The following is a 23,364-nucleotide window of genomic DNA, read 5'->3' as shown; positions in this document are numbered from 1 at the left end:
ATTTTCCTAGCTAGACCATAAAAAAACTTGTTTGCGGCCTCCTAAATATGTTTTCAACATTATGAGAGCCCTCTAGATGTGAATTAACACCCTTTAAGTCATTTTTACACTCTTTCAAACCAATGTTGTAATGCGGTCTGAGGCTGAGCTAATCAGTGGCCACCATACTGAACAGCACACGCTGATTGGTTTGGCTAACACTACAGTAGTATTGATATTTTGTTGTTTATCCTGTCATTTTTATACTTGAAAACACTTAATTAGGACACACAAATTTTAAAATATGCTTCAAAAAATATTTCAAAAATGTCCAAAAAGCATGACGTGGAAAAGGACAATTGTGTTTCGATTCAGAAGGCAAATAAAGGAAAATATTCTATACAACTACAATAAAGACAATTATAAATAATAAAACATTTAAATAAAAAAAATAAAAAAAACTGTGTATAAGGATGTAAAATTGCTACTAAATGTGGAATATGGATCATATCTTAATACAATTTGAATTACCTAATAAATACATTTTTAAATTAAAATTTGGATGAAGAAAACATTTCAAAGAAATATACCTATTAATTTTTTTATTTAAATATTCATATTTTTATTGTTTACCAATTTAAACTAATTGTAATACAATTTTTAAGTACCGTATTACTGTATATATATATATATATATATATATATATATGTATATATATATATATATATATATATATGTATATATATATATATATATATATATATATATATATATATATATATATATATATATATATATATATATATATATATATATATATATATATATATATATATATATATTAGGGCTGCAACAACTAATCGATTAAATCGATTAAAATCGATTATAAAAATAGTTGCCGATTAATTTAGTCATCGATTCGTTGGATCTATGCTATGCGCATGCGCAGAGGTTTTTAATTTTTTTTTTTAAATAAAACTTTATTTATAAACCGCAACATGTACAAACAGCTGAGAAACACTAATCAAAATAAGTATGGTGCCAGTATGCTGTTTTTCTTCAATAAAATACTGGAAAGGATAGAAACGTAGTTTGTCTCTTTCATCCGATTAATAATCGATTAATCGAAGTAATAGACAGATTAATCGATTATCAAATTAATCGTTAGTTGCAGCCCTTATATATATATATATATATATATATATATATATATATATATATATATATATATATATATATATATATATATATATATATATATATATATATATAAACATATATATATATAAACAGGAAATTAAAGAGGGAAAACCACATCTTCAAAAAATCTATAATTCTTAAAATAATAAATCTAAGAGAACTTTCAAATAACCAGGTTAGCTGTGATTCTCCTTACCAAAAACTTTGTCCATTTGTCAAAGGAGAGACAACGAGAATGCGGGCTCCCGTGAATGTGATAACAAAAGGTAGCGTATGATTTGTATTACCTGGCTGTCGAGTGAAGACTACGAAAAACAGCGAATGCATTTGGACTGGCAAAGCAGACTGTATCAGTTATTGTCCGCCATGTATGTCGCGGACTCAACGTCTAGGTCTAGAGTATATAAAGTCACCAAAAATAAATGGCCAATATAGGTGAAGGCAAAAGAGTGAGGAGTGTCCTGACCAGATATCTAGATTCCTTGATTAATTGTTGTAAAATGTTATTTATCACATTGTTTACTTACATGTGTCCATTAAAAATGTGGTTAATTTATGATGTCTCAGGTGTGATTCACTACAATAGGGCCCCACAGCACACTGGATTCCAGTTAATTGAAATACCACAACACTGGAAATTGTTCAGATAAGTTACATTTAAGATTTTGCACACAAAGCAACACTGGAGGTGACTACACTGCAAAAACTGAAATCTAAGTAAGATTAAATATCTCAAATAAGGGTGATATTTGCTTATTTTCTGTCTGATAAGATAATTCTTCTCACTAAGCAGATTTTATGTTAGAGTGTTTTACTTATTTTAAGGGTTTTGGTCCTAAATGATCTCAGTAAGATATTACAGCTTGTTTCTGAGATGTTATGACCTATATTGAGTAAAACATGCTTGAAACTAGAATAACAACTGTTGCAAAGCTATGTCATCAACACTCAAGTATAAAACTGCTTTTTCAAAGCAATCATTTTTTATTTCAAGGATGAAATAAAAAATCATGACTTTGACACAATAGTGTCTCATAACTAAAACAGATGACAGCCAAATGGACTTTGCTGTCTTATTTTCAAAGAAACTATAGAAAATACGTACTCATATAGTAGTACAGTTGGCACACTACAGTAAACTGACAGTTAATATTTAAACATTTGACCTTTCAAACAATTTTGAACAGAAATAGGTCATGCACATTCAGATAAATTCTTCAAAATTAAAATACATAAACAACTGGACAGTTTTTAGTATAAGTTTGCTGGTTTTAAGAAATGTAATGCAGAGCACATATGTCAAGATAATGGCACTAGCATTTACTTAATTTGAGAATATTTTTTAACATATTGAGAAAAAAGGTCTCATTTGTTTTTTCTATCAAGAAAAGTGAACTTGTTATTAGTGAGAATATAATTATTTTAAGGTATTTTGGGGTTCATTGAGGTTAGCTAGTTTTACTTGTTTTGGAAAGTCTTGACAAGCCAAATTTTCTTGTTCTATTGGCAGATAATTTTGCTTAGTTCAAGTAAAATACCCCTAGTTTTTGTATTTTGTTTTCCTTGTTTTTGAACACTGACTTTTTGCAGTGTATGACGTGCGCATTTTCCGCGCATGCGTACTAGGTCGCGTTGCGCCGGCGGACGGAGGAGGGGAGGGGGTCTTAAACGACCTTTGTGTGTGTGCGTGTGTGTGTGGACAAGGATAAGGTTAGGTGGGATTTACCCTGGATAACCGTGTAGAAGGGGCCTTAGACATTCCTAATTTGACACAAGCAACACTATTGTTGAACTTACTCTTCTACATTAATTGTGTATAATGTATTCTTTACCTTGCATCTTAATTTGGCAGAATTTTTTGGGGGGGGACAAAATCCCCAATTTCCCCTCCACATCAACACCCCTAAACATCTGCACAACATGTATGCAAACATGTCTTCCGAAGAGATTTGAGCACAACCCGTAGGTGGCGCCACAAATGCTATCTCCAGTCACATGACTGTCAGCAAACATGGCCGAATGCCCTACTCAGCACAATTCGTGTCACACGTATGCCGTGACCGCCATTCACATGCACACGCCCACACACACACACACACACGTGCGCAGTCGGCGTCGCGGTAGATGATCACGGTAGGTGGCGACGGAAGGTCTGGCCTCCTGCCGGCCACGTCCCGTTCTTGTAGAGGTAATGAACTCAGACAGCTTGGGGACCGCCCTGCGAGCTCGTGACGTCCCCCCCGCCCCCCCGCTCCCTCTCTCACCAAGTCCTCCCAGTGCCCCCCTCCCCGCCACCCCTCGCACCGGGACCCCGAGGTGACACGGACGCCAGAGACGTTCCCGGCACTGACAGGCGGGCCTGACCCACAGCGCACCTTGTCCCAACTACGCACACACACATAAACAACAATGACTGGTGTGCTGTTCACATGTGTTGGCACACATATCCATATGGGACACACACACACACACACACACACACACACACACACACACACACACACACACACACACACACACACACACACACACACAGCGACGCTGACCCGGTGTAATTTCTCCAGCACGCGGCTGGCGACAGGAGCAGCTGCGGCCGCTACGGCAGACAGATGAAATTTTCATAACTATCTCCTCCAACTTCCATCCTCACCTTCAGGATAATTTATGACCCGCCTGCCAGCCTTGAAGAGACAATATGCTGCCTATGAAATGAAGTGCTCCAGCGGCGTAGGTTATAATTAAAGAGTGGAGATTGTGTGTGTGTGTGTGTGTTGGAAGAGGGGAGTGGGGGTGTACAGGTGTGTGTGTGTGTGTGTGGCGATGAACATGTGGCACACTTGTCTTGCATGTGTCTATGCACACACTGGACATGACTTTAGAGGTTTAGATTCAATGGTATCACTGCTCAGACTTGGCAACAACAATGTGAGGTGAAGTGGATTATATTTATATAGCGCTTTTTCTCCAGAGACTCAAAGCGTGTTACGCGGTGAAACCCATGATCCACGTCTTCAAGAGACATTTAAACCAGTGCGGGTGGTCCTAGGAGCAGGTGGGTACAGTGTCTTGCTCAAGGACACAACAGCAGTGACCAGGATGGCGGAAGCGGGGATCGAACATGGAGCCCACAAGTTGCTGGTACGGCCGTTATACCAACGGAGTTAGACAAACATATTAACTAGACATGCAAAATCCAACTAATACGGATTGTATTGCAAACAAAACAGGATTAAAGCAGAAAAAATAATGTTTTTGTTCATGAATGATACACTAATAATGTGAAAATATCTGACCATTAGAATAAAAAAAGGGTAGTAGCTGGACAGTATGAGAACAATTTTAATTTATAAAGCTGAGTTGTAAAATCTTAAAACTTAAATTATATAATAAAGACAGTTTTGCTTAATGAGATAAACCTGTAATATAGAAATCAAGAAAACTATAATATAGTGAAGAAATACATAATAATAAAGGGTTAACTCACAGTATATGTAAATAAAGTCATAATATCAATGGAAAATGCACAATGTTTAAATAAAATATATACCGTATTTTTCGGACTATAAGTCGCAGTTTTTTTTCCATAGTTTGGCCGTGGGTGCGACTTATACTCCGGAGTGACTTATGTGTGTAATTATTAACACATTACCGTAAAATATCAAATACTATTATTTCTCTCATTCGCGTGAGCGACGAAGCAAATGGCAGCAATCGTCACTCACACGTCAGTCAATAAGAATTCGGCGGGGGCGGGTCATGGCAGAAGTGCATTGTGGGTTTTGGAATGCTAACTGCTATATGCTATACGCTACTGCGGAGCTATTAAAATGGATCACATCAACGTTGGCGGTAACTTATAAAAACTGAGAAGGACTGAACTAAAATGGCCCCCAAAAAAAAATCATATACTGCAGATTACAAGCTGGACGTAGTGAAATATGCACCAGAAAACTGCGATCGCGCAGCAAAAAGAATGGACGCTAGCGGGGCATACCAGGAGCGACACCGAGGAGGAAGATTTCATGTTATTTAGCGATCGGGAGTGACAGATTGTTTGGTAAACGTATAACATGTTCTATATGTTATAGTTATTTGAATGACTCTTACCATAATATGTTACGTTAACATACCAGGCACGTTCTCAGTTGGTTATTTATGCGTCATATAACGTACACTTATTCAGCCTGTTGTTCACTATTCTTTATATATTTCAAATTGCCTTTCAAATGTCTATTCTTGGTGTTGGGTTTTATCAAATACATTTCCCCCAAAAATGCGACTTACACTCCAGTGCGACTTATATATAGTTTTTTCCTTCTTTATTATGCATTTTCGGGCGGTGCGACTTATACTCCGGAGCGACTTATAGTCCGAAAAATACGGTAAATATAAAAAAAATTGATTAATTTTATTATTAGAGAAAGTGATTGTTTTAATTATAATAAAAGTTTAATATCATGAAAATAAATTCATAATACCAGAATTTTAATGGAAATATGTTAATATAACCAAAACAAAGCCATCATTTAACTATATAGTCATAATTTTAATAAGTGTTTTTTTAATATTATAAAAATAAAGTCATAACATCAATGGAAATCGCACATTTTTTAACTAAAGTAACATCCATCCATCCATTTTCTTGTCCCTCTCCGGGTCACGGGGGTGGTTGGAGCCTATCCCAGCTGCATTCAGGCAGGGTACACTCTGGACAAGTCGCCACCTCATGGCAGGGCCGGAACACTTTTTTAAATTTTTTTAAATGTATTTAAAAAAAAAAAAAAAATTATTAAAGCAAGTTAATATTTTAATTATAGTAAAATTACAATATAATGAAAGTAAAATCATAATAACACTAGATAAAAGGCATCATTTTAATAAGAATTAAATTGAAAAACTTAGTCAACAACCAACCAAATAGTCATAATTGTAAAAGGGAAATGGTAAAAGTATGAAAATAACTTCATAATATTATGAGGAAAAAGTCATATGTATACAAGTAAAATTTTAATATTATAAAAATAATGAAATAAAATGAGAAAAAAAGTTGTCAAACTGTTTAAAGTAGTATAATAATGTTATGAAAAGAAAATGTAAAAGGGAAAATGTCATTATTGCAATAAATATATGCAATATATTGGTTTTATATTTATTTATTTTTTGTTTTTATTCAGTCATTGGTGGAGCTAAGGATAATATTTGAATATTGTTTTTAATATTGTTTTTAATCTTGTTGTGCAGCACTTTGGAAACATTTTTGTTGTTTAAATGTGCTATATAAATAAAGTGGATTGGATTGGAAATGAGAGTACGGTTATAATAAAATTAAAATAAAGTCAAAAATATTGAAAGAGAAAAGTCCTAAATTTATTGAGAATTGATTGTGTAGTATTATAAAAGTACAAAAAAATAAAAGCTTTTTTAAAATTGAGACAAAAGTCATATCAATAGAAAAACGTTTAAACACTGTTGAAGTGATGAGAATACTTTTAATTACAAAAAAAGCCAGGATTAAGGAAAAAAAAGACTTAAATTGTTATAATTTAAAATAAAAAAATGTAATTACGTAAAAAAAGTCATCACTCTAAAGAATAAAGGTTTATTATTGCAAAAATGTAAATAAAATATGTAAAAAAAAAACTAAATTAGTCACAATATTATTAATTTGTCACAATAATAGATTAAAAAAAAAGGTCAACATATTTTGATAGTTTGGTGGTTAAAATTTCCCTAACAAAATTTCTAAACCACACATTGTGTCACCAAGAAAATATGCAAGTTGTTAACGGAAACACAACAACATTTACGAGAGACATAAATGCAGTTCATTTGCATGGGAACACAACTTTTAACCAATAACCGTGCACTTGGGACACCATAACGACGTGTACTGCTCATTTTAAGGGTGCACGCCCATACACCAATAACCCCAAAATGCTAGGCTCCTGCCTGCCATTTGTTGCACATGTCTGCCACACACATCCTGACCCCATCATTTTCTAACAACTCTCCGGGATGCTGGGCTTAAACCGCCGGGAATGTCCTTATTTTGATGACTACCAGTAAAAAACAGGCCACTTTTTTACCGCAGAGTCATTCCCACAAACACAATTCCTGTTTCCATATTAAAGAACGAGCTTAACGGGTGAGAAAAAGTCTCATGAAATATCTGTGGGATTGTTTGGTGGCACTTTTAATGGGACGCAGGAAACAAAACAAGGCGGCGATGATGGCGAGTCATCGCCTTGACCGCAGAACACGAGAATGCATGCAGCACGTCTACGGCTAATGACTAAGTTGTTGTTCCAGTGCGGCAACATCAGAGTCGTCAATCACATTCCCGAAAGAACATTCTGATGTACTTTCCAGCCTGGGAGCTAATACCCACTAGGATGTTCCTTGGAAAAGAGCAGCTGTGCTGAGGTCAGGACGTGTCGTGCATAACTGACTGATTACTAAACAAGGAGCGAGCACACAAATTCATAATTTACAATCAAGCGCGCTTTTCGCAAAAAAAAAACAAAAAAAAAAATGCTTGCACTCTGTGGAGCGGAACCACAGAGGCATGTTGCAGATAAAAACAGACAAATTAGACGACAGCCTGTGTTAATTACAGGCTGATCGCTGATGAAAGAGACAGATGACATGTTCTTATTTGTTTTGCTCTTTTACTTCATAAACTAGCAAGTAAACAAGAGTTGGAAGCAAGAACGGATTGAGACAAACTGAGCAGCAGCGAGTAATTACCGTATTTTTCGGACCATAGGGTGCATTTTCATACAAAAGACAACGAACTTTAAGGCACACTAAAAGGGTCATATCATGATTTCTTAATTCTACATTTAAAACACTTCCTTGTGGTCTACATAACATGTAATGGTGGTTCTTTGGTCAAAATGTTGCATAGATTATGTTTTATAGACCATCTTCAAGTCGCTTTCTGAGGGTCTATTCAGGATGCACATTTTGTGGGCGGTCTTATTTATGTCCCTCCACTTCGACAGCGTCTTCTCCCTGTTATCTTTATTGTACGGGTAGTTTTTAGCGCTTCCATAGCGAGACTACTGACAGATATAGGTCAGAACTGTACGCTACTTTATATTAGAAATGGCAACAGTGGAGGATGAATGCCCCACAAGAGAATGGCGAAAAAGAAGGAGCTCATTGACTACATTTTCCAGACTTATGCAGATCCCAAATACACATCAGCAGAAACCAATAGGTAAGAAAAAATGGTTTTGCATAATAATGCGAAACAAAACGCCAAATATGTCTCCTCATAGGTGCCATTTTGGGGTCCTTATTTACACACCATAATAATACTCTTATGTTGAAGCACAGTACGTCTGACTACCGTAGCCACAATGCTCCGCGTTCCATCAAGCTGTGCGGCTTCGTAGCATACCAAAGTTGTACTAAAACATTTTGACGGATTAGTGTAATGTTCTATATTCTCAATGAAGCATCAAAGTTTTGGTGTTGCTTGCTTATGGGTACTTGCTAATGTCATTTATTGAATAGGCGTCAAACTGCAGTCCACACATATCTCTTATGTGTGACTGCCATCTATTGGTCACACCATGTAACAAATAAAACTACTTTGAAGTCGGTAAGCACAAGGAGAATTATTACATACATCTTTGTCGATGTTTAAAAACATTTAAGGATTTTAAAGTGTGCATTATAGTCCCCAAAAATACGGTACAATGGAACTTCCTTTTATGAATTGAATTTTTTCTTGAACAGGGTTCTTTTTTTTTCTTTTTTTCTTTTTTAACAGGGTTCTTAAATGTTTTTTTTATGTTGAAGCAAATTTACCCATAAGAAACAATGTAAACAAACATTGGGTTGCAGCCTTGACAATAATATAAGGAACACAATAGAAAGTTATATACAGTTCTGTATATCAAACAAACATAAGGGGGTGATGGATGTTTTTCTATTTAATAATAAAGTAAAAAAAACAGCACCTAGCTGAACTGTCCTCATATCAGTCACCCTGCCGACACGCACACACACTGTCACTATCCCTGTGGTGCACTCAGTTTGAAATAACAAAACATGTTAACTTTAAAAGCCAGGTCGCTACAATGATTAGGAAAGAATAAAAAATAAAGTCCACTTGATCTTGTTGGTTAATTGTTTTTGCGAGCAGCGGGAGGAGAGAGGGATGGGGAGGGTCGACAACGCTGTGGATACTTCTTTAATGTTTTTAACAACAAACCGCCTTTTTTGAGTTGTGTTGAGCTAGCAAAAGTAGACAAATGCTGTAAAAAGGCTAAAATAGACTTGAAAACACACTAAGTACCACTGTAGCTACCCACAATGAATGTGCTGGCGGGCACAAATAAGGTGGTTGAAAACAATCGTACATGGAGACAAGGTTCATACACTAAAGCAAATTGTTGTCGGATTATGGTTCCATCCATCAATTCATTTTAAACTGAGTGTCCTTCTCGGGGTTGCAGGGGCACTGAAGCCTATCCCAAGGTACACCCTGGACAAGTCGCCACCTCATCACAGAGATAGACAGACAACATTCACACTCACATTCACACACTAGGGCCCATTTTTTGTGTTTTAGCTAACAGTCTTTGCAGGTGGGAGGAAGCCGGATTAGCCGGAAAAAACCCACGCAGTCACGGGGAGAACATGCAAACTCCACACAGAAACACCCCAAAAACACTCAGAGGCCGGGAATCAAACCCTGCCGGACCTTCTCCATGTAAGGAAGCACTAACCACTTCACCACCATGCTGCGGCCTATGGTTTGTCAATCGGAAAGTTTGTCCAATGTGTGGTTTGTAAATAAAGGCGTATGGTTTGTAAATCGGAAAGTTTGTCCAATGTGGGGTTTGTAAATCAAGGCCTAAGGTTTGTAAATCGGAAAGTTTGTCCAATGTGGGGTTTGTAAATCAAGGCCTATGGTTTGCAAATCGGAACAATTGTCCAATGTGGGGGTTTTAAATCAAGGCCTATGGATTGTAAATCAGAACGTTTGTCCAATGTGGGGTTTGTAAATCAAGGCCTACGGTTCGTAAATCGGAACGTTTGTCCAAAGTGAGGTTTGTAAATCAAGGCATATGGTTTTTAAATCGGAACGTTTGTCCAATGTGGGGTTTGTAAATCAAGGTACACATTACTGTACATTTCAGGAACCATTTCACCAGGGCCTAGAGAACCAAATTTGACCATGGAATGACCCCAGACTGAACCCCAAGTTCAGTTCAAAACTTGGGAGACAAACACTCAAGTGCTCCTGTTGTATAGAGGGACTTGGCCCACTGTAAACACATGGGCAGATCCTTGCATTTACATTTTAACCTTGCTAGCAGACATCGAACACTGGGGCCCAAACTTGTGATTTCCATAACTGAGTCATTCCTCAAGACCCCCCTTTAAGTCCTCTCCTTTTACAATTTGTTTTCGTAATTTGATTTATGTAACTAAGGCGTTACTTTAGCTTGTTTACTTCAGATGCAGTCAGTAGTCATTTGTTCAACTTCTTTAGTTACACTAGTGGTGTTCCTCAAGGTTCTATTTTAGGTCCTCTCTTTTTCATTCTTTGGGCTACCGCAAGTTCAGGTCAAAAAACTTGGAGGGACTCACATTTTTGAAGAAGATTCTTAAGTGCGGTCATATAGGTGACCTTTGACTAGCTTTATTGCAGAAGGTCCTGTAACTCTGACAAAATAAATCGAATAAATACAAAATAAGACTAATAGTGAAGGGAGAAGTCGGACACCCCCGGTGCTTAGCTTTCTGGAAATGTGCCCCCCCAAATTGATCTATTCTCGAGGTACAACACCATGGAAATGTATGTACTTTAGGCTAGGCTTGTACAGCTTGTATGGATTTAGATAAGACTGTGCTCCGTCCATCTTAATTGTAGACACAACACTGACAAGCTCTCCAAATCCCAACAGGGACATGGACACCCCTATTGTCTCCCAAGTCTTTGTCCCAGCCCTGTGTGCAGGAATGGAGGCGGAGTCAGGAGGACTGACACAAAAAGACATGTCACCACTCCAGGAATGAAGCCAATGAAGGTCTCTTCCCTCCCCTTATGTCTCAGCATCCCCTCCGGGGTGATTCTGGTAGCAGACAACACTGGTAAAGGGTCATCGCTGACCGGGCACATGGCTCCAACGTCGCCACTCCGGCCCCTTGCTGGCCCCCGGTGACCCTGGCTTTTGATGACAGGCCGGGTCTTTTGTAGAGCCCAGGTGAGGACAAGAGAGGGGTAACAATGGAAGGAAACATAAAGCTTGACGGACACTGGAAGACAGCTCGCGGGGTCACGGGTCAAGCCGGACAGCTGAGTGATGAGAGCAGCTGTGAAGACGTGGACATTATTTTGCGTCCTTTCACCACGTCATCGGATGGTTTCTTTGTCTCACAATAGAGACCCCGGGAACGGAATTAAATAGACACCCTAACATGGACCTTTATACCAGACGACAGCAGTACAATTGGCCATAATTAGTTACCTATTTGTTTAGAAGACGAAAGAAAGAACGGCAATGGAATACCTTTCATTAGAAAAGTTGAGGCACTCCAATAGTTCAAAACTAATCAAATCAAAATCACACTTTCAAAATCACTCAAATTGTGCCATTCTATGAACAAAATACAACGTTAGCCTCTTTCACACGGTGTCAATACAGAAAATGAGTGTGTCAGACACTCACTGAGGCATCATTTACCCATCACTACATGCCAGCATACCGTATTTTCAGGACCACAGGGCGCACCGATGAATATTTCGTATCTTTTTTTCCATATATAAGGTGCACCGGATTATAGGTCGCATTACAGGAGTCATATTATTATTTTTTGGAAAAACCGTCCGACCAGAAAATTGTAAATGGGTTGTAATTGTATAGCACTTTTCTACCTTTTTAAGGAACTCAAAGCGCTTTGACACTATTTTCCACATTCACACACACACATTCACACACTGATGGCGGGAGCTGCCATGCACAGCGCTAACCAGGCCCATCAGGAGCAAGGATATATATATATATATATATATATATATATATATATATATATATATATATATATATATATATATATATATATATATATATATGCGAGTGTGTGTGTGTATATATATATATATGAGGTAGATCACTTCGACTTGGTCATTTAAAAAGTAGCTCACCTGCTGAAAAAGTGTGGGCACCCCTGGTTTACACAAACAAATGAGCTGTATGAGAAATTTCAAGTCACTTGGACTAATGGGCGTCAAACTTTGGGGTGTCCTACTTTTTACACATGACTGTATATCAAGGCCACCAAAAACAAATGTTCCCTTCACACACGCAGCAAATATTTATTTATTTGTTTACAATTGACTTTGTTTTCCTGGACTGCTTTGAGGTCAGACTGGCCCACTTTCCCTCAAACGCAGCATGAAATACAAACATCAAAATCACACGGAAACACCAGGGGCGCTCGAGGCTCCCTCGAGGCTACCAGCTGCCAGAATTCCATCAAACTTTTTTTGTTTGTTTTTGCGCATTTATGAGCTCCGACTCCAAAAAACGATGGACCCCATTGTTTGAAGTAAGGAGGAAGTACAACGCAGCCAACCACGGGCGTCATTACTGAGCGCTGAGCCGAAAAACCGCTGTGAACGCTTTTCATTCGCACATCCGGGTCCAACTGTTTCCAGTGTCAGAGGTCGTTTGCTGTCTTTTCTCAGAGCTGAGAGATGGGAGGGCCGGGTTTGCCAAGTCAGGCACAAACGCCGCTTGGCTCATAAACACCTCCGCCTGTCGCCCGCCGCCCCCTCTCTGCAACACACACCCACCGGCTCCTCCGGCTGCAGAGGTTGAGTTGAGGTTTGCACTCTGTTAATCTTTCACTGGAGGCCTGCTCTCTCTTAAAGAGTGGCCCTCTGGAGAACAGAGGAGGGCAATGAAATAAGGGCCAGTAAAGGACGAGCGAGTGGATAAAAGAACAGGAAGAAAAAAGCTACAGAGTGGCCAGATGGGCACCTTCACAGTCCATTTATCAAACCCAATGTGGCCCTCCCCGATCCTCCCTTTTTCTCTCCCCGCTGCTCCCGTGTCCTAAACCCCCGTGTAATTCCGTAATGATTTTCATTATCATATAATGACCTTACAAAGCCTACAGCAGTTTGCATGGTCACTACAAAACTCACAGCTGTTCCGTTCGGTGTTTGTCCGCCCGCTGTGACAAAGCGTTTTGTTTGCTTTTGTCTGTTGGTCCCTAACCTCTGGGCTTTTGTTTTTCGCTTAGGGGCTGGTTTTTAAGGTCAAATCATACAGGAGGTTCAGCCAAAGCAGAGGAGACAGCATCACACCATGTAAAGACATCACAAGTTAAAAGAGGGGACATGCGGTTAAGGGAGGGGGTGGCGTTCTGAGGTGTTCTACAAAACTGGGAAGTCCAACATTTCAACCCTTATGGACGAGGACAGTTTCCCAACCTTTACACATTAAACAAAAAGGTTGTACGTATGGCAACATGCTTTACAGCTGCATGCTACTGTAAAAAAAATGTATCTAAAAATATGAAACCTTATTTAACTTTTCTCCACATTTTCAGAAGCTCAAAAAGTAGCTGGCATCTTCAATGCAATTTGTTCCAATGACATTTGGATATGCCGTTTCTGATCCGAATATCCCTATTCTCTAGAGGTGACATCCTGCTGAACAATCTGCACTTCCTGTGTGGTACACTCACCTGCTCTGCTATTGTAGTGTTAGTAAGTAGTTATACATTGGTAAAAGATGGTATAGAGTAGGCAAACATAGGCAAAAGAAGGTAAACAAGTAGGTAACTATGGGCCACCGCTGCTGCTCACTGCTCCCCTCACCTCCCAGGGGGTCGAACAAGGGGATGGGACAAATGCAGAGAATAATTTCACCACACCTAGTGTGTGTGTGACTATCAGTGGTACTTTAACTTTAATTTTATAATGAAGGTAAATATAGGAATAAGACTAAAAAGTAGGTAAACATAGGGAAAAAAAATATTAAGTAGGTAAACAAACAGAACAAGGTACAAATTTGACAAACATAGGTCAAATGTGTTAGAAAACCAGTAAACATAAGCAGATGACGGTAAAGAGTAGATACACGTAGGTAAAATATGGTAAAAATAAGGTAAACACAGGCGCAAGAAGATAAAAATAGGCAAAGGATGGTATAAAGTAGGTAAACAGGTGGAAGAAGGTAAACATACAGAAAAGGTGGCATGAATTAGCTAAATATAGGCAGAAGAAGGTAAACAAGTAGATAAATGTAGGTAAAAAAAAAATCATAAATTAAGGCAAACATAGGCATAAGAAGATAAACATAGGTACGTAATAGTATAAAGTAGGTTAGTATTGGGAGAAGACTGTAAACATAAGTAAAATATAGTATAAAGTAGGTAAAAATTGTCAGAAAAGGTAAAAACAGGTAAAATATGGTGTAAAGTAAAGTAGGTAAATAGACAGAAGAAGGTAACCAAAGGTAAAGAATGTTGTAAAGGAGGCACACATAAGCAGGATAAGCATACGTAAAATATGTTATAAAGTAGATAAACATAGGTAAAGGATGGTGTGAAGGAGGGAAACATAGGCAGAAGGAGGTAAACATGGGTAAAATATGTAATAAAGTAAGTAAACATAGGCGGAAGAAGGTAAACATAGGTACAATATGGTATAAAGTAGATAAACATAGGTAAAGGATGGGGTGAAGGAGGTAAACATAGGCAGAAGGAGGTAAACATGAGTAATATATGTAATAAAGTAAGTAAACATAGGCGGAAGAAGGTAAACATAGGTATAATATGGTATAAAGTAGGTAAAGATAGGCAAAATATGGTATAAAGTAGGTAACCATAGGTAAAAGAAGGTAAACACGTAGGTAAACATAGACAGGAGGTAAACATGGGTAAAATATGTAATAAAGTAAGTAAACAGGCGGAAGAAGGTAAACATGGGTACAATATGTGATAAACTAGGTAAACATAGGCGGAAGAATACAATATGGTATAACGCAGGTACACAGGCAAAATACGGCAAACCAAAGTAAAATATGGTATAAAGTAGGTAACCATAGGTAAAAGAAGGTAAACACGTAGGTAAACATAGGTCAAATGTGTAATAAAGTAGGTAACCGTAGGTGAAATAAGGTAAACACGTAGCTAAACATAGGTAAAATATGTAATGAAGTACGTAACCATAGGTAAAATAAGGTAAACATATAGATAAACATAGGTAAAATATGTAATAAAGTAGGTAAACATACGTAAAAGAAGGTAAACACGTAGGTAAAGATAGGTAAACTATGTAATAAAGTAGGTAAACATATGCAAAAAAAGGTAAACAAGTAGCTAGCAAGCGAGGAGACCAGTGTTTCAGTGCTGCTTTAACCGGCGTGACCAGCTAGAAATCAATCAGCGCTGCTTGGTTCATGTTTATGCGCCTCTAGCTACAGTCATCAATCACGCTGAGTGGAAACCATGGAAACAAGAGGCCATATTAGGATATAATGATAAAAGCCTACCTGTTGCCTATTGTGTGAAGGGAAACTAATCAGCATCTTATGATAGAATAAAAGTGAATCATTAAATTCCTTCCAAAGGTTCTAATCAATGTAAATAAAGTGACCCACCCACCCAGCAATCACTGCCAGTACGTCTCACTTAACATTGCATCCAGCCATGTGTTTATCTTGGTGTAAATGCTATCTGTTGACAGCCACTTGAAAGGATGACCCCTGGCTTTAGGCAAATGGTGGTGCAGGGAGGGATGTTTAGGGGGGTGGGGGGGTTGAGGAGGATATTTAACGTGTAAAGACGGAGAGCAGCTAGAGTTCAAACGCATTGTGTGGGGTGCTGCTAGGCCTCCTTGAAAATCTAATCTAATCGGTCTTTCGCTGATGATAGAGTCAACGTATATGTCTGTCCTGCTGACAAGGACTAAGCATTTCCTGCGCGGGGGCTAAGATGATGGCGACGGTGAAGATACTGCACGTTGGCATCAGGGCAACGAAGAGATGTGGATTTTTAGACCTACGACTAGGAAACGTGCCGCTTCAGTCAGAGTTCTTATGTGCTAACGCTGAACAAAAAACTAATTGTTACTTAACTTGTCATACGCCTCACTTTTCGTATGATTTGATTTTCGAACAAAAATTAAGGGTAACAAACTGGTCTGTTTTTCCACGTTTATGTGCGCTTTTTAAAAAATGAAGTACAGATGCAAAATTAGCCACGATGGGGCCAAAGAAAGTTGCAAGTGCCAGCACTTTGATGAAGTTGAAAAACATCAAAATATTGCAATCAAGGAAAAAATGTACAACATCAATAAAAGATACAAATTATGTTAAATGATCGTTTCACAAACATCAATAAAAGATACAAATTATGTTAAATGATCGTTTATTCACTCGATTTGTCATTTAATTATATATTTGCATTGTATTCTACATGTAAAACTAATTATCTATAAAATGTTTTTCATAATTTTAGATGTCTGAAAAAAAAAATCACTTGGTTTTTTTTACGACTTGGTCTTTGTCGGACCTTTTGGAACAGATTACTAGTAACCGAGGTACTGCTATTTATCCACACTTTTCTATCCTGCAACAAATTGGTATTGAAATCGGTACTTTTATAGGGACCGATAATGTTACCAGCAGCTGGATGACTAAAATGAATTCAACGGATACAGTAGGAAAGGGATTCATATGGCCCCATTCCTGGGTGGATCTTGTGTGAGTGTAATGCAGTCTGCTGAAAATGACGGAAAGTGCCATTCTACATAGCAACTGACGCTGTGGTCAAAGTTGGAATTGCCACAAAACACATTTTAAGATATTCAACACTACTGCCATCTGAGTGAATTGTACAACCCCCGCCCCCCACTCCTCAATTCGTCATGGTTCATGTGTCAGTTAAACTGTGACGAATGGGGTCATATGAATCCCTCTCCTACTGTACTGGTGTTTTTTTTGTTTTTTTTGCAATGGCCTTTCTTTTAGTTATTATTTTGAATAAATCTCTTATATGAAAATATGTCTTCCAATATGCATTTGCAAGTATTTAGATCATTCCAGACGCATGAATGGGCTGCGGTGTTGTGATGGTCCACCGCCTCCCTGCACAGTGTGGTGTCTGAGTGCTAAAAACGTTTTGTCGTCTGTATATTGCCAATTTAAATGGCAGAAAAAGGTGTTACAGATTCTACAGGTGTGCTGCTTGTTCAACATTGCAAAAGAGCGCAGGTTGGAGAGCTTAATAATATGAATTTGGAGGGAAATTAGTATTTCCATGGGCATATGATGCACACTCAGTGGCCTAGTGGTTAGGGTGTCCGCCCTGAGATCGGTAGGTTGTGAGTTCAAACCCCGGCCGAGTCATACCAAAGACTATAAAAATGGGACCCATTGCCTCCCTGCTTGGCACTCAGCATCAAGGGTTGGAATTGGGGGTTAAATCACCAAAAATGATTCCCGGGCGCGGCCACCGCTGCTGCCCACTGCTCCCCTCACCTCCCAGGGGGTGAAGAAGGGGATGGGTCAAATGCAGAGGACAAATTTCACCACACCTAGTGTGTGTGTGACAATCATTGGTACTTTAACTTAACTTTAACAAAAACATTTAAATGGGCCAAGTCTGCACCAATTTTCCAATTAATTGTACACACAGTCTTAGTAGATCACGCACATTACCCCCACTAATGGCACACACAATGTTATCGTTTGTGCACACATTTTAGGAGAGTAAGCCCAAAGTCTGCTTTAAGTTGTTTACGTGGGAAAAAATGCCAACATCACATTCATCAATAATGTTTATCGTCTTGCAATTCAGTTCCACTGACAAAACAAATTATGTTTTTGGATTTTACTTAAGAGTGGGATATTTCTTGCATTTTCTTAAAGCACTTGAATGCATCATTAAAGGACTGGGTAGAGGGAGGGTTGTATAATAAGGTGGTCACGTTCATTGTGGGTGGCGGGGGCCGAGCAGTGTCACTGATGTTTTGTGAGCGTGGGGATGGCTTCTAGCTTTCAGCACTCGCATCTTGGAATGCGCCATCAAGCCAGTTGGGGGGCGGGGGGGGGGGGGCGTCGACACGGTGAGGCGAGGTGTTTGGAAACAGCTTGTTTACAAGGCTCATCTGGATGGGGCACCGCTGCGGGTCAACTCGAGGTGACGCCATGGGAAGACCGGCCTTGTGTGTCATTTTTCAGAAGCTAAGCGGCTTTATTTGTATTTTTTTTTCTTAGGTTCTAGTTGAAGTTCTTTTGCCGCATTTGGAGATCTGGATTTTGTCTGTCCTGATGTGTGTGTTGGGAGATGTGTGTGTGTGCATGTGTATATGTGTTTGACACCGGGGGTCAAGTCTGAGAGAGACAATAAGCAGGGAATCATATGTGAACATCGTTAGTTTATACAAGACTCTGAGTGGTGAGAACTAACAGCTAAAACAACAATCAGTGAGTGTCCGTGTGTGTGTGTTTGTGTGCGTGTGTGTGTGTGTGTGTGTTTGTGTGTGTGTGTGTGTGTGTGTGTGTGTGTGTGTTCGTAAGCCAGCGAGTGAGGAGGTCCTTCGTTATCTGAGCTAATGTCCAGTGCTCTTTCTTCTATGCTCTTATCTGAAGGGAAGGAAGTGAATGGCGTTATCCAGGACACACGTGTCGCTGTGATAGATGTGAGAGGTGCCAGGCCCCAGGACCAAAAACATCACAACTTGTGCGCGGAACACTCCTCAAAACAGTGGAAACAGATTTTCCAACAAACATTATTCCCAGCAAACATTGTTCTTTTTTTTTTTTTTTTTGCAACATTCGGACATTTAAAAGTGACATCTTCAACATCAATTATCAGCATGTTTTGTTGTTCAGCATTTGTTTAGTCCTGCATAACTGAAATGTATTATTGTTTTCCCTGAATAAGACAATAAGTACAAGCCCATTCGTGGCAGCCAGTGTGCAGAATACACATGTTGTGGTGAACATGTTCTGTTCCAGCATGAACGCAAGCTGTATGACCCAAATTCAAACTCATTCCAGGATACAATCATACTTTTCTCTAACATTATTAATAATGCATACAAATGATTGATAAAGAACACCAGAATTCTGTATAAAAAGCTTTTTCCAAGAAAGTATGTACCCCATCGATGATAAAGAAAAAAGTGGCATACAGCAGCCTGACGATCTGTGGCCCAATCAAAATTTACTTAAGCACCACAAGACACCATATTGATAAAAACTCTTGGTAACACTTCAGTATGGGGAACATATTCACCATTAATTAGTTGTTTACTAAAGTAAAAAAGACATAATTTAGAGTTATTTGGACACTAGGGGAACATATAAGGGTTAGGGTTACTAATTAGCAATAATTCTGAGGTTACTGAGGGAAGACTCTTAGTTAATGGCTTACTGGTTGTATAATAAGGCCATGCAGGATAAGGCATTAATAAGTACTTAATAATGACTCATTAAGAGCCAATATGTTACTAATTTGCATGTTCATAAGCAACTAAGTAATGGTGAATATGTGTTCCCCATACTAAAGTGTTACCAAACTCTTTTCTATAAAACTCTGGTTTTGGCTTTTATTTTAAATTATTTGTATTAATTTTTTTGTATTCAAAATCATCTTTTTCCATTTCAAACTTATTTTATAAAATCAATATTTTATTTGTTTTAAATGTTAAATGATTATATTATTATAATTATTGTAGTACATATTTGTATACTATTATAATAATGATTATATGAATATTTTGTTTTTTGTTTATATATATTTTCCGATAGTATGTATATGCATATCTATATGTTAAACTCCTTTATAGTTATATTTAATAAACATTTATCTGTGTGATTTATAACAACCTAAATGTATTAAATACAAATATTATTTTTATTATTAGCATTATTATTTATTTTAATAGTTTTCTTATATCGTAGTGTAATGTCCATTTTCAATGTTGTATGAAACCACTGTATATGAATATTGCAACTAAAAGCATAGAATAATAATAATATATATTGTAGGAAGGAATACCAATATGACCTTTGAACCTTGTTACTTAAAGTATTTTGATTTATATACTTATCAAAAGTGGTCTTGCTCAGACCCAAACCAATAGTTGGGTTCATAAAGCATTCTATGATTAACTTGTATTCTGAATTAAAGGCTGAGTTTTAAGTTTGTATTGGCCAGGTGTGCTGTTAAATGTGTGCTACCTGTCTCTCCATGTCTGTCTTTGCTGGTGTCTGTCAATCAAAGCAGCCACAAGAATCTCTGCCATGTCCCGCCTGTCCTCCCCGGCTTGTCCCTCGTCCTCCACTTTAGCCAAGAACAGCATGGTCTGGAAGAGAAAAGATGCATCATCAATGACTTGATCCATTGTTCAACATATTTGGACAAGTCAACTCAATTGTAAAACTTCAACACATTAGTTGCTTTCAGCTTTGAGCCTCGATTCTAACACCTTTGGGATGGCTTCGTAGCGGGCCCTCTCTCAGGTTCAACAATCAGTGACCTCTGACCTCATAAATGTTCTTCTGGTTGAATGGCGAAACAAACTATTTCCCAAGAAGTACTCCACAAAATATTGTAGAAGCCCTTACAGCTGCAAGGGGTGGGGACATTATACATTTTAAAAATGTAGATAAATTGTTATTTTTATTTATTTTAATGTATTATTTGTTATTTATAGTGTTAGAAATCAATCAAACTGTATGGATATGGCAAACTTTATCTAAATATACAGCTATTCATATGCACAGGCAATGTGCAACACAAAGGGCTTTACACCAGTAAAAAAAAAAAAAAAAAAGTAAACAAAAAGATTAAGAATAAAACACGTGCACAAAAAGCACAATAACAAATCATGGCATGGTGCTAAGGATCGGGGAAAATTACACCTTTGAGGTGTCGACACTGGAAAATAAATAAAAATGTCTAAAAAACAAACATTTTTTAAAATATGTAAAATATAAATAATGAAATAATACATTAATAAAAAATAATGAGAATACTACCAATACGACTAATAATGATAATAAATAAAGTACAAAATACCTGGAAAAAAAAATGAAGAACTTAAAAAGAGTTTAAAATTATCAGTAAAAAGCCTGATTAAAAATGTCTTCAACTTTTTTTTTTTTTAAATAATAATGTAATACTATCTATATTAATTATGTTGTATAAAATATAATCAGGCTGCCACACCTTTTTATGTGTTTAAGTATAAATATGATTATTTTATTATTTTGCTAATAACTATTATTTTTTAAATCATTTTCATGATTGTAGTAGTACTATTATCATTACTGTATTATTTCATGTACTAAAATATTGATTTGCCAAATTGCATTTGCAAAGTCTGTGATCAATAGCTAGCTGGCTAATTAGCTAAGATAGTGTATCTAGCTCACAGAGTGTATCTAGCTCACAGAGACGCCAACAATATATGCCACCACTCGTTATTGCAGTGTTTCATTCTCGGCTTCTTTTTACACTTGTACAGTAAGTCAATAAGAAGTTAAAAAGTTAAATCACATTACGTCTTCAAGGGAGTTAAGACCCTTTGGTGGTTTAAAGGTCTGTTAACCTATGTGTACACTTGAGTAAAAGATCAAAATTTACAAAACTCAAAACCAGTTAAGTTTGCATGTTGTGTAAATGGTAAATAAAAACAGAATACAATGATTTGCAAATCCTTTTCAACTTATATTCAATTGAATACACTGCAAAGACAAGATACTTAACGTTTGAACTGGTAAACTCTGTTGTTTTGCAAATTATAGCTCATTTGGAATGTAGTGCCTGCAACATGTTTCAAATAAGCTGGCACAAGTGGCAAAAAAGACTGAGAAAGTTGAGGAGTGCTCATCAAACACTTATTTGGAACATCCCACAGGTGAACAGGCTAATTGGGAACAGGTGGGTGCCATGATTGGGTATAAAAGCAGCTTCCATGAAATGCTCAGTCATCCACAAACAAGGATGGGGCGAGGGTCAAAACTTTGTGAACAATGCGTGAGCAAATTGTCGAACAGTTTAAGAACAACATTTCTCAACAAGCTATTGCAAGGAATTTAAGGATTTCACCATCTGTGGTCCGTAATATCAAAAGGTTCAGAGAATCTGGAGAAATCACTGCACATAAGCAATATTACGGACCTTCGATCCCTCAGGCGGTACTGCATCAAAAAGCGACATCTGTGTGTAAAGGATATCACCAAATGGGCTCAGGAACACTTCAGAAAACCACTGTCAGTGACTACAGTTGGTCGCTACATCTGTAAGTGCAAGTTAAAACTCTACTATGCAAAGCCAAAGCCATTTATCAACAACACCCAGAAACGCTGCCGGCTTCGCTGGGCCCGAGCTCATCTAAGATGGACTGATGCAAAGTGGAAAAGTGTGGAAGTCGTGTCCTCCGGACTAAAGAGGAAAAGAACCATCCGGATTGTTATAGGCGCAAAGTTCAAAAGCCGGCATGTGTGATGGTATGGGGGTGTATTAGTGCCCAAGGCATGGGTAACTTACACATATGTGAAGGCACCATAAATGCTGAAAGGTACATACATACAGGTTTTGGAGCAACATATGTTGCCATCTAAGCAATGCCGTTTTCATGTACGCACCTGCTTATTTCAGCAAGACAATACCAAGCCACATTTTGCACATGTTACAACAGTGTGGCTTCACAGTAAAAGAGTGTGTAAAATACGACAACGGAGACCCCGGACTGTTGAACAACTTAAGCTGTACATCAAGCAAGAATGGGAAAGAATTCCACCTGAAAATCTTCAAAATTTGGTCTCCTCAGTTCCCAAACGTTTACTGAGTGTTGTTAAAAGGAAAGGCCATGTAACAGTGGTAAAAATGCAGCTGTGCCAACTTTTTTGCAATGTCTTGCTGCCATTTAATTCTAAGTTAATGATTTGCAAAAAAAAAAATACGTTTCTGAGTTCGATAATTAAATATATTGTTTTTACAGTCTATTCATTTGAATATAAGTTGAAAAGGATTTGCAAATCATTGTATTCTGTTTTTATTTACGACATACACAATGTGCCACCTTCACTGGTTTTGGGTTTTGTAAACATTGCCTGTAGAGTTGTCAAAAATACTTTATAAAGGCCAAAGTTTGACCCTGGAACAGATCATTTGTATTTCCATTATTTCCG

General features: G+C 37.7%; 1 protein-coding gene across 1 annotated transcript in view; it reads right to left on the bottom strand.

Annotated features, from left to right (window-relative positions):
• fto (FTO alpha-ketoglutarate dependent dioxygenase) overlaps positions 1–23,364 on the bottom strand; it is a 378,930-nt gene that overhangs the window by 187,092 nt on the left and 168,474 nt on the right. Inside the window, exon 8 of the mRNA XM_062023825.1 lies at positions 20,407–20,531. Within this exon, the coding sequence (XP_061879809.1) occupies positions 20,407–20,531 (125 nt within the window). The remainder of the gene's footprint in view (positions 1–20,406; positions 20,532–23,364) is intronic.

This window comes from Entelurus aequoreus, linkage group LG02, assembly GCF_033978785.1.
Source record: "Entelurus aequoreus isolate RoL-2023_Sb linkage group LG02, RoL_Eaeq_v1.1, whole genome shotgun sequence".
NCBI lineage: Eukaryota > Metazoa > Chordata > Actinopteri > Syngnathiformes > Syngnathidae > Entelurus > Entelurus aequoreus.
The sequence above is the reverse complement of the archived record's forward strand: the minus strand, read 5'-3'. Positions and strand labels throughout refer to the sequence as shown.